The sequence below is a fragment of the Pseudophryne corroboree genome, chromosome 3, assembly GCF_028390025.1.
Source record: "Pseudophryne corroboree isolate aPseCor3 chromosome 3, aPseCor3.hap2, whole genome shotgun sequence".
NCBI classification, from domain to species: Eukaryota; Metazoa; Chordata; class Amphibia; order Anura; family Myobatrachidae; genus Pseudophryne; species Pseudophryne corroboree.
Genome location: NC_086446.1, coordinates 508,678,131 through 508,691,707, shown reverse-complemented (window position 1 = coordinate 508,691,707; position 13,577 = coordinate 508,678,131). Strand labels below are relative to the sequence as shown.

General features: G+C 43.6%; 1 protein-coding gene across 1 annotated transcript in view; it reads left to right on the top strand.

The window, feature by feature from the left end:
- USP43 (ubiquitin specific peptidase 43) overlaps positions 1–13,577 on the top strand; it is a 182,606-nt gene that overhangs the window by 93,299 nt on the left and 75,730 nt on the right. The window contains exons 3-4 of the mRNA XM_063961040.1: positions 10,052–10,149; positions 11,897–11,989. Coding sequence (XP_063817110.1) covers positions 10,052–10,149; positions 11,897–11,989 — 191 coding nt within the window. The remainder of the gene's footprint in view (positions 1–10,051; positions 10,150–11,896; positions 11,990–13,577) is intronic.

Genomic DNA, 13,577 nt, shown 5'->3' with positions numbered 1-13,577 from the left:
GTAAACATGCCCTCAGCAATATCTGCCAGTCTTTGTTATTGGGCTCTACAGTGTTCCCTAGGTCTCTGATGTATTTCTGGCTAGCAACTAGATCTTTCCTAGGATCAGGGAATTCAGACACTATGGTTCTTAATTCCATTCGGGAAAATGGGCTATACATGTCAATGTTCCTAATGGGAGTGACTCCTGTAGTGTCCGTTTTCCCATTTGGAACAGCTATTACCCTAACGGGAGCAAGTTTAATAACCTCATTCTGATTAGATTCTACCGCCTGTGGTGAAATGGTTTCAGCATAGTGTAAGGTGCCGTACTTACCCGTTGATACGACCTCACCTGTCCCTCCGCTAGGGGCCTTTGTTACTAATCGCAAGGGTTGGGCCGTGCCTACTGTTGTCTCTGATATGGTGGCTGCTAGAGAGAGCGCCGATATTGTTGATGCTTCGTCCTCTTGATCACACTCCTGGGGAAAGTTTAGAACAGGGTACAACTTGCACGGGTTAATACTTGCATTAGTTAACTTATTAACATTATCCTTAACATTTATACAGTTGCTAAGTGCCTGTTTGTTACCCCCTGATGCGTCATTCTCCGCAACCAATTTCTCTCCTGATATGTATGGTGGCGGCGGGGCCGTGGCTATCAGTTTCCTGATAGGATTAGATCCCGCCGCCTGAGCCAATCCTCTCTGTATTTCACCCTCCTGTTGCCATAACTGCAAATAATCATAATGTTTGATTCGTCTCTTTGCTGATTTAATGAGACATATCCTTCTCCTTAGATTTAGTAACACTTCTGGGCTAAAGCTGCCTACTCTTGGGAACTTCTCCCCGTCATGTACAGTCATTCTTTCCCATTCATCACATAAAACTTCTGTGTGTGAACCGTATTTTTCACACATTACGTACCTTGCCGACCCGATTGGTCGGTTCACTAAATCAACCCGAACCGAGGTTGATCGCCCCCTTCCTGAACAACTGGCCCCCATAATTTGCAGGTGTTGCTTGCTCTACCTCTGACCTTTATATCAGGGTCTTCAGCGAACCCTTACAAAAAAACAAAATATTCAAAGATAGGTTGACAGTGGTAGTTTACCGAGTACCCCACTTACTCGCCCACGCCGACCAATACGACCTCCACACTGATATAGTGCTGGCGTACTCGACCCAGGGCCCCTATGAACCTTTGTTTACTGGAACATGTGAGTGTGATCCGCAGAGCATTAACCCTTTCCAGTAACTGTGGGGTTGTTGGATAATTCCTGAGTGACCAGCGAACTTCCCTTTTAAAAATAAAAAATTACACAAATCACGTTAGAATGTACAAATAGCGTTTATGACCCTTTTCGTACACAAATGGTACTAGGTCAGATTACTAACTAATGCACACAATTACGTGCGGTACAATCGTTCAGTACATAAGCAACTAATCTTATGTACGGAGCGACCAACGGAATCGACATTCAGCAGCTGCGAATTCCTTCAGCCTGAGCTTTATGGCCTATATGGGTTCCGCCCCAACCCTTCTTGGTGTTGGGCTACTTGACTCTATAGCGGACTTCCTTTTCTGCTGTACCTGGACCTCCTGGTCTGTTATGCGACCTCCTGGTCTGCTACAGTATGACCTCCTGGTCTGCTACACTCTAATGCTCTTTATATGTTTAACAAGGGATGCCTCCCTAGCCACCATGTATGTCACTTACACGTATGTACTTCACGAGAACTCGATGATTTCTGTGGTTCAATCCCCAAAATTGTAAAAACTTATATATGCAAACACTCACTCACCACATGTACACTTTCGTTTCTATTTCTATTTCTGCGCAGAAATTTCTTTCCTTTAGACCAGATGTGTTGTAAATTGGAGAAGGATCTATTAGCTTAAATTTCGGACACTGAAATAGACTTGCGCTATTTATCGCGTCGCCACCTTTTCGCCTGCTAAAATAACACTTATCGTGTGATTTGAGTTACGTGGGCGTACCCGGACGCTCCGTTGCGTAATATACGCTGCGTGCGTCGGCCTTTGGGTTGCGTACGCAAGTCTCAGCCCTTTGTTAGAGACACGTGTACACAAAGCAAATATCCACCGTAACACAATGTACACGTTTATCAATGTAGATGATCCTCGATCATCTACCGAGCACCACACCGATCTCTCCTTGTATCTTTAGGCAGAGCTGTGTGCGTGCTTTTCAATTTACACCTTAATGTATTACTTTTACACTTTAACTATGAAATAGCGACAAATCTCTCTTAGCACGTTTATCAATTATAAATTGGCAAACAGGAGAGTGATATATGAAAATACACGAATAAAAAGAAATGCAGATATGCGTGTGTGCGTACGCAAGACAGAAATAAACAGTTTTAAAAGACACTAGCGTGTTGTTCTTACCTCCGGTTCCCGGATTCCTTCAGCACCCTTTACTAAGCGAAGCAGACGCTTATCCAGACAGCACTGCGAGGAATATGATCTCCCGCCCTTTGCTGATGGATAATGTCTGCTGAAATTACCTAGTACAGATATGTGAAGGACGGGCGAGCCGCCAATTGATAAAGCTAAATATTTATCTTACTTAAAACCCTTTAAGAGGTCTAAGAACACTGTACGCTATTAACGTATGGAATACCGTAAGGGTACGCACGTTGCGTAACAATCGCTTAGCCGTAGTCGAGACGCTCAAGCGTCCCGTTCGCTCACGGCCAAGAGATCACAGGCAGGCACGCTATTGGCTGCCGACTAACGTAATGATTCGCTATAGCGTAGCGGACACTCGGGACCACGAGGAGATCACCAGCGGCGCAGACGCTCACAATGTTAAACCTTTATAACTATACCATAAAACAGTGTATTATGCAGTAAACCTTGGTGTAGAGATAGAGTGTGAATGTAACACAGTGTAACCTTATTAACTTAAAAAGCTGTTTGAGCGTCTCCGACGCTCTGAGTATACTTAAAAATATAAGAAATATACAGATACTGATCTTAGGGTCTAACGCCTTATGTGAATGTTTATACTTGCAAAAGAATAATACAATACAAGTCATACACTACCAATATAACATAGACTACCTAACCAGATAACTACACATGAAATACAATAACAGTACAATAACACTTTTAAGAGGAAAAGAGAGGGAAAGGGGAGAAGAGAGAGAGAGAGATATGGCTCATAATAACAAGAAAAACAATATGATTGCGGAGAAAACTTACGCACAAAGGGAAACAATCGCATGCGCCTCTGGATATCCAGCTCCCGATTATCAGCACTGAGAACCGTTGAAGAGAATGAGCTGGATACGATCGGCTTGTCTATTTATGCCCCACACACAATACAATTCAATGGTCCCTACAATCTCATTGTTCATTGGACACAGGAATTCGTCTTCGCATTATAACAAAAGGTCATAGGTTGATTCATACAGGTGGGCTGTGTCTACTTCCAACTGCTCAGGTGGGTGGGAAACTAGGTTTCCCGCCGCATGGATAAGTAAGTGCAAATAATAGTAAATGGACATAAACTTCTTATGTCCATAACTATTCGCACGAGCGATTAATCCGCTTCAAACCAACACCGGAATATTGCTAATTAAATACTCTTCCGATGGATACTAAACACCACTGTATGACCCATGTCTGACCCTTCGTATCAAACAAAGAGGGATCTCTTTGTCCATGAACATGCTATATTAACTAAACTTTCAGAATCTATCAAAGGGACCATGATCTACAAAATACATTATATGGTTAAAATATATATCGATTGAGTCGCCCGCTAGACGCATACAAACTCTACCGTAAATCCGCATATCGTGCGCCTGCGGGTGCACGCGACTGCGAGTATGCGCACGCACGGGAGAGCTCCTGCACGCGCAGCGGGAGCTCGCATGAGGTGCAAATATGGCAGTGTGCATAGTGATATTTTTCTGACTTTGACACTAGATATACAGCAAAAGCAGAGTACACTGAATTCACACATGTCTAAAAAAAGGATATTTCTGTGGGTCCAGCGTTTTCTGTAGGTTTAGTATAGAGCCAGATTTGTATGTGAATATGGCCGTTTATGTGTATTTACTATGGGTCTGGCTATTAGTGTGGTTATAACTGTTTTTGTGTATAGTGTCGATACACTCGGCGAGGCAAGTACTTGGCCTGATGGTGTCGGCATTCGACATTCTCTCCCTCTGCAGAGGTTAATCCTTTCCACTTTGACTCCGGAGATTCGTCTGTCGCTGACCTGGTGGCTACAGGACCAGCAATTCAGCAGGGGCCGTCCCTTCTGGATCCCTGACTGGGTCCTGCTGACAACGGACGCTAGTCTGAGGGGATGGGGTGCAGTGTTGGAGCGACACTCTTTTCAGGGTTGCTGGACAAAAGAGGAGTCACTCCTCCCAATAAAAATTCTGGAGTTGCGGGCGGTGTTCAATGCATTGACTCTCGCCCTGGTACAGAACAGGCCGGTTCAAGTACGGTCAGACAATGCCATTATGGTAGCATACATAAACCATCAAAGCGCACTCAAAGCCGCATGGCTATGATGGAAGGGTCAAAAATCCTTCGTTGGGCGGAACGCCATCTGCCAGCAATATCGGCAGTGTTCATTCTGGGCATCCTAAACTGGGAAGCGGACTTCCTCAGTCGCCAGGACGTGCACGCCGGGGAGTGGAGTCTTCATCCACAAGTCTTTCAACTCCTAGTGGACAAGTGGGGCCTACCAGACGTAGACCTTATGGCGTCTCAACACAATCACAAGATTCCGGTCTTCGGGTCAAGGACCAAAGGACCAGGGATCCTCAAGCAGGTTTCGTGGACGCACTTGCAATTCCATGTAACTTTCGGCTGACCTACGTGTTCCCTCCAGTGTCACTCCTGCCCAGGGTCCTGCGGAAGTTCAAACAAGAAAGAGGATTTCTACTTCTAGTTGCTCTAGTGTGGCCCAGACAGCATTGGTTCTGAGACCTGCAGGGTCTATCGACAGAGCATCCTCTTCTACTTCCTCATCACCCAGACCTCCTTGTACAGGGCCCTTGTCTTTATCCGGACCTGGTCAGGCTGGCTTTGACGGCGTGGCTTTTGAGGCATCACTCCTGATAGCCAAAGAATTCTCTGAGGCGGTCATCCAAACTATGTTAAAAGCCGGCAAACTGGCATCTGCTCGGATTTATTACAGGGTCTGGATTTCTTACATCACCTGGTGTGCTGATAAGAATTATGATGCATACAGATTCAGAACTCCAGAATTCTGGCTTTTCTGCAAAGAGGCCTGGACTTAGGTCTTCGTATGGCCTCCCTCAAGTTTCACATATTAGCCTTGTCAGTATGGTTTCAGAGAAAAATTGCGCCTATACCTGACGTTCATACAGTCACTCAGGGTGTCTTACGGATTCAGCCTCCCTATGTCCCTCCTGTGGCTCCATGGAATCTGTCTGTTCTCCTGAATGCCCTGCAAGAGTCTCCATTAGAATCTCTTGAGACAGTGCACCATAAATGGCTCACGGCCAAGGTCTTATTTTTACTGGCTATTGCCTCTGCTAGAAGGGTGTCTGACTTAGGCTCATTGTCCGGTCGTCCACCTTTTCTAAAATTTCATTGTGACTGGGCAGTTCTTAGAACTCGCCCAGGTTATTTACCTAAGGTGGTGTCATCTTTTCAACTTAACCAAGAGATTGTGGTTCCGGCCTTTATCTCTTCTGATTTGTCCTCCAAAGGGTGGTCTTTGGATGTGGTACGGGCTCTCCGTATATATGTGGAGAGGACTGCCTCTATTAGGAAGTCAGATTCCCTTTTTGTTTTGTTTGGTTTTCACAAACGTGGCTTGCCTGCGAATAAGCAAACCTTGGCCAGATGGATTAGAATGGTGATTCACAAGCTTATGCGCAGGCTGGTCTCCCAGCTCCTGCTGCTATTAATGCCCATTCTACTCTGTCTGTTGGGCCTTCTTGGTGTGTCTGCAGAAAAATTGTGCAAGGCGGCTACGTGGTTCTCTGTGAACACGTTTATTAGGTTCTATACCTTTGATACTTCCGCCTCCTTTAGACGCCTCATACCCGCTAAGGCACATCCCCTTCCTTGAGGAATTGCTTTAGGACATCCCCGATGTTTCCCTGTGGAAACCAATGAAACCTGCTGCAGAAAAGGAGAGTTATTGTAGACTTACCATGGTTAACTCTCTTTCTGCGAAGTACATTGGGTTCCACAGGGCGCCCACCCCGACGCACCTTGCTTCTATGGGTTTGTATGCCATTAGCCGCTGGTCCCTTCTCCTGTCGTGTGAATTTGTTTCTATGTGACTAACATCTATCTACCTTCTCTCTTACCTGCTCCTGCATTGGACTGGTTAACGAAACTGAGCTCACAGTGCATGGAGGTGGGGGTTATAGAGGAGGCTCCAATGCATCCTGGGACAGCCTAAAGCTTTAGCCTGTTGGTGGATCTAGATCTACTCTATACCCTGATGTTTCCCTGTGGAACCCAATGTACCTCGCAGAAAGAGAGTTAACAATGGTAAGTCTACCATAATTCTCCTTTTTCTTCATTGTATGTACTCCTCTGCAATATATATTAACTTATAAGGCCCAGACAATAAGAACAGAAAAACATTTACTAATTGATTTATCAAATTTACATTTTCAGAACTATGATGAAAAGGGCATTTAATGTAATAGTTTCCCTGCAAAGGGTACAATGATAAAACTATTTTGCTGTCATTCCATTTACATCTACATTGTGGTTGTACATCAGATGATGCTTGAATTATGCTCTGCACTGTATACTGATGTGTGATTTCTTCATCATTCCACCTGGCGCACTTTCACACTACTGTTCAGTAAACAGATATTTTATAGTAGAAGTATAATTGATACCTTAAGTGCAAGTAGTCATTCTGTTACTGCATCCTGATTTATTTTGTAGTTTTCTTTTTTCTTTTTCTTTTGTTTTTGTTTTTACTGTTAAGCCACCTCAATAATTGTCAGTTGGCAGCAGCCTGCTGTGGCCATGAGAAGTTTACTGCACTAGCGTGTTAGAAATACATAGCATAAAACAGATGGATAAGTGGTTTATACTTCACAGTCTGTGGAGCAGGCTCTCTACTTGGCAGAACTCTCATTAGTGGAACTGCAATGCTTTCTTAACAATCTTCTTACAAGCCCTCCCTATCCCCCCCATTAAATCACATCTGTCCCTTCATCAATTGCGTGAATTGCATAATGTTTTTTGAACATATATGTCTTCACATTTTATTTTCTGGTCTCAAAATACAAATTGACTATTATCTCTCACGCTGATTTGTGCCTTTAACTCTTTTCATACCAAATTATTCAATCTAGACTAGAACCTGTTATAAGCTGACTGCTGCCAACTTCTCCCCGGAAGCTATAACCAGGGACTGGCTGGCATCCCAGCTTCCTGTTATCGGAAAAGAGTTTCATTCCTCAGGGAGGAGGGCTGCCGTTGTAGTTCCACATAAACCTGTGTGGGTGTTATCCTTCTGGTGATCATATTCACTCAATTATACACAATACCCGATGGATTTAAAGCACCTAATCCTATGAAGGCAGCTTACTCTCCTGACCATGGCTGGCTGCACAGAATTTTTACATTAATTTAGTTTAAAAATCAGTGGCAGCCAAATTTATTCTACATCAGTCAGAGTACAGAGTACATTTAACCATGTCGTCTTCCAACTTAAATATTACCAGTGCCTTCAGTTTTTAAGTAGCAGCTTAAAATTAACAAGTCATCAATATTTTTACATAATCGGGTTTTTTTTTTTTTTTTTACAGAACTATAAGTATCTTAATTATATATTTTATTTTCGTGACAAACGCCTCAGTGCACTGTCATTTTACCATTATCTCCTCATCTGTTTTAAAAAGTCGATGTCATGCATTTAAAAAAAAAAGCTACCGGTAGTCGTAAAGTAGATTACCTTTTAAATTCAGTGTACACACACATTATATATATATATATATAAGTGGCAAGTGAACAGGCAGTCCCATAGATGTATTAAGCAGGCACCAGTGCCATCCCAGAAGGAATTTTCAAATAGAAGGAAGGAAGAGCGTCACTCTGCGTCTTGAGGTCAAAAACTTGTATTTAAACAACACATAAAAAGTCCGACGTTTCGGGGCTCACATACCCCTTTGTCAAGGTTGTACACCTTGACAAAGGGGTATGTGAGCCCCGAAACGTCTGACTTTTTATGTGTTGTTTAAATACAAGTTTTTGACCTCAAGACGCAGAGTGCCGCTCTTCCTTCCTTCTATATATATATATATATATATATATATATATATATATATTATACACTGTAGAGTCACATTATTATGAGCACCTCCTACATTTGATGTTGGCAGCGCGTAGCCCATGAAGTACGTCACGTGTCATGCGCTGGCTAGGTGGGTATATAAGGTGTATGATAGGTCGTCTCACACATATCACTCGTTGCTGTCATGGGTAAAATGGACGAATTATCTGAGTTGCAAAAAGGGATAATTATCGGCTTTCGGACCAAGGGTGACAGTATTTCTGAAACAGCGCAGTTTGTGAACTGTTTGCATGTTGTTGTGGTGAAGGTGTATCATGCCTTGACAAATGGCACCATTACGAATAACCAATGTGGAAACTGTGGAGCACCACATGCCATTGATGCGAGAGGGGAACGTCCGCTACGAAGGTGCGTGAGGGCCGGCTGACATGCTAAAGTGGAGCAGCTCACTGTCCAAAAGAACCAGACGTGTGTCTAAAACTACAGTTTAGCCAGTTTAGCCTGTCCATGCTACACACAGCGGTTACTCTGGCTATTAGCTCGTGCTCATAATAATGTGATTTTCTGACCGTGTGTGTGCGTATGTATGTATGTATGTATGTATGAGTATATTTATATACACACACACACACACACACACACACACACACACACACACACACACACACACACATTTAATAGTTTAATGTGCAACTCTGCAAACCATTACGGCAGGGCAACTGAGTCTTGCTGAGCTGCCCTGGAGATATATTGTGGCTAGAGGGCATTCTCTTAATACCACGATAAGTGCCAATTGAGAATCCTCCTGGATTTTGATAAATAATGGGCTACATTTTTATTGTTATGAATACATGGGGACTGATTCTTGGTCTGTTGTCTCCCTTTGTAGGGATGCAAATAGTGAGTTTTATCATACTACACATGCGCAGATGTGAATTTGTGAGCATATTAATTTGTAACGTGTCCCTTTCACATAAATGCTTATAGCAGGAGGCATCAGTGCTAAACGTGCAGCCAAAGCTCTGAAAATGCAGTTTTCAGAGGTTTTTCCAATCACTGCATATGTATCAAGCTCTGGAATGTACGGTGGGTAACTCCATCTTTAGATGGCGGGACTCTATAGAAGCCTGTGTGCTTCTATCGCACTGCCCCTGAGAGGGATCCAATCGGATATTTCACAGCATCCCCCACCCCCACACAGCGCATGTGTCATACGACGAATGCACAGACGGACTCCTGGGTCTTAAACACACAAGTCACCAAAGGACCGCTCTCATCGGGAGAGTTATCCTTGGCTGAAATATTCATGCATATGGCGTTGGTATACGCTGATATGCATGCATTGGGATGTGGGATACATCACATTCAGAATGCCATGCGTCATGTATCCTGCCCATAGACTGCTTGGTTTGATAATATTGAAAAATGCTTCTCAAGAGCACACGCAATAAACTTAGGGGGACATTTACTAAACAGTGATAAGAGCAGAGAAGTGAGCCAGTGGAGAATCCAATCAGCAGCTTTGTATAATTTTATAGTATGCAAATTATAGATGTTACTTCAGTGCTGATTGGTTGCCATGGACACTTCTCCACTGGCTCACTTCTCCGCTCTTATCACTGCTTAGTAAATGTCCCCCAATATCTGAGTTTAGATGTTGTTTGTTCTGATATCAGTCTAATATGTTTGCATAAGGTTTGTAGTTGAGGTAGTAGTTGCAGAATTTACATTTTAAATGCATTTCCTCCAACAATTAATATACAATTTTTCCTGTGTCTGCAGCTTTCTGTTACTGATCACAGTATGATGAACTCCTCGCCTTCCTCACAGACAGACGGGGAACATAGCTTTGTACAAGAGCACTTTCAAGCCAAGTACAGGTACAGCTGGTAATTAGAGGCATAATTATTGGGCATTAACATTTGGGACACAAATCCTCAGTCACAAAAAAGGTCTGAGTTAAATGGCAATATTTTTTTTAAATACACCAAAGTTTTATACAGTAATTTACAACATAACTTGTAAACAAATAAATTATATACTGTATTCTGTTTGCAAAAAGTTCTAATTTAAAGGAAAATGTATATATACAAATAAATAAATAAAAAATCTAATGGAGCATACATTCTTAAACTGGGTACATACTGGAGCACGGGCATTCATTCCTAGATCAGAACGAATCCACTTCAGCGCACATTTTGTGTACACAAAGAATGGGTTATATGAAAGATAGAACGGTCATGTTCCATCCTTCCTAAGCATAAACAAGGTCGTTTACACTGGCTGCGAGGACTGACTTCACAGCTAGGCTGGCAAAATCCACCTGCCCACAATGCTGTGACGTTAGGATGACCTATCAAACGGCCGATTGGTAAATGGATGTGCTTACTTAAATTGGTTGCTTGGTTGGCGGATCCTGCAGTCACCGGACATTTCTGGTACTGTAAGTGTGTACTCAACAAGAAGGGGGCTTCATGTAAATAAAAATTATTTTAGATTTTTTTTAAAGAAAACTGACTTGAATAAAATTATGGCTAAAGATAATACTATATTCTATAGCAGTTTTACTGCCTACAAGTGAGTTGACAGGCTGCATTGTCATTATTACTGGCGCAGCCCATAAAGTAGCTGCCTTCATGGTGTGATGATGACGATGAGTGCGCTTAAATTACACAGTTCTCTTCATGCAATATTTTGCTGTAAAGAAAAATCTTAACAGTGGTATTTTGTTTCAGAAATGTAAGTTAAACCTGTTCTTCAAATGTAAAATGTTATATCATATGTCGAGAGTTTTGTAGTACAAACTCACATTTTAAAAACCTTGGCCCTCATTCCGAGTTGATCGGTCGCAAGGCGAATTTAGCAGAGTTACACACGCTAAGCCGCCGCCTACTGGGAGTGTATCTTAGCATCTTAAAATTGCGACCGATGTATTCGCAATATTGCGATCACAAACTACTTAGCAGTTTTAGAGTAGCTCCAGACTTACTCTGCCTGTGCGATCAGTTCAGTGCTTGTCGTTCCTGGTTTGACGTCACAAACACACCCAGCGTTCGCCCAACCACTCCCCCGTTTCTCCGGCCACTCCTGCGTTTTTTCCGGAAACGGTAGCGTTTTCAGCCACACGCCCATAAAACGCCGTGTTTCCGCCCAGTAACACCCATTTCCTGTCAATCACATTACGATCGCCGGAGCGATGAAAAAGCCGTGAGTAAAAATACTTTCTTCATAGCAAAGATACTTGGCGCAGTCGCAGTGCGAATATTGCGCATGCGCACTAAGCGGAATTTCACTGCGATGCGATGAAAAATACCGAGCGAACGACTCTGAATGAGGGCCCTTGTTGTCTTTGGCTGGCTTCTGAGAATGTGTCCAGTATGTAATGCAGTTGATACATTTCCCATACATTACAAAAGTGGATAATGCTGTCAAAGCAGGAAAAATGGTGACTCAGACCTTGCCCCCACTGTGGGTAACAAGATGACACAGCTGTAATTACCCATCACCAGACACCTTGTCTGCCTCCATATCCTCTAAATATAGCGTTGCCTGTTTGTGTTTTTTGTGTGTATAAATATATACTGCACCTAGGATCGTCAGGATTAATTGTCTTATGTGTACTTTCAGATCTTCACTAACCTGTCCGCACTGCCACAAGCAGAGTGACACATTTGACCCTTTCCTTTGTGTTTCCTTGCCCATCCCACTTCGACAGACCAGGTAAATGGCTCTTTCATGACTCCTATACCCAAATCGGGAACATGAGATAAGGATTTGTGCAGTTAGGCTGAGCAGTCAGACTCGGGAATTTTATCACAAAATGGCTGCTCTAAAGGTTTTTCTCCCAGAATTCTTTGATTCTTCATCACAACAGTTTATTCGGCTTGTGTGTCATGCTCATGGCATATACTGTTTTATATATAATCATTGCTTTGGCTGCATAGAGCAAACTTCAAACACATTTTGTAGATAAAGGGGCGTAGAAAACCCACAGGAGAAAAATGAAGCAAACCTTATCTTAAAGCTCTATTCCTACCTCACCCTTACAGCAGGTGCTTACTATCTGCTGACCTACTGGAGGAATTGACACCACAAATTCTGTCTCATTTAAGAGTGTAAATTACCTCAGAGCCGTATAAAATAAACAGGCAGGTTTTTCCCCCCAATGAGTCATCTGGGGGTGGAAGAACATAGACTTTGTGGCTTTCTTCTCACTGTCTTTGCGTTGTTTTAAGGTTTCTCCGGATTTTTCTTTTTCTTTGCATAGTGGTTCCTTCAATTTTATAGAATGTACTTGAGAAAAGATAGCTAGAAGCTGCTATAGACACTTTTTTTTCACTTGTCCACTTGTCCCACATAAGGAGACTAATTTATAGTTGGGAGCAAAGCCAGCTAAAGCGTGCACATTCTCAGCTAGGTAAATTAGATTATGACGTAAGGGGTTCAAATTCTTTTTTTCTCTAACGTCCTAGTGGATGCTGGGGACTCCGTCAGGACTATGGGGATTAGCGGCTCCGCAGGAGACAGGGCACAAAAATAAAGCTTTAGGATCAGGTGGTGTGCACTGGCTCCTCCCCCTATGACCCTCCTCCAAGCCCCAGTTAGGTTTTTGTGCCCGTCCGAGCAGGGTGCAATCTAGGTGGCTCTCCTAAAGAGCTGCTTAGAAAAAGTTTTTAGGTTTTTTATTTTCAGTGAGTCCTGCTGGCAACAGGCTCACTGCAACGAGGGACTTAGGGGAGAAGAAGTGAACTCACCTGCGTGCAGGATGGATTGGCTTCTTAGGCTACTGGACACCATTAGCTCCAGAGGGATCGAACACAGGCCCAGCCATGGAGTCCGGTCCCGGAGCCGCGCCGCCGACCCCCATACAGATGCCGAAAAGCGAAGAGGTCCAGAAACCGGCGGCAGAAGACTTTTCAGTCTTCATGAGGTAGCGCACAGCACTGCAGCTGTGCGCCATTGTTGTCACACACTTCACACCAGCGGTCACGGAGGGTGCAGGGCGCTGCAGGGGGCGCCCTGGGCAGCAATGAGAATACCTTGTTCTGGCTAAAAAATACATCACATATAGCCCTTGGGGCTATATGGATGTATTTAACCCCTGCCAGGTCTCACAAACTCCGGAGAAGAGCCCGCCGAAATAGGGGGCGGGGCCTATCTCCTCAGCACACAGCGCCATTTTCCTGCTCAGCTCCGCTGCGAGGAAGGGTCCCAGGACTCTCCCCTGCACTGCACTACAGAAACAGGGTAAAAAAGAGAGGGGGGGGCACTTTTTTTGGCGTTTTTGATATATATTAAGCTGCTATAA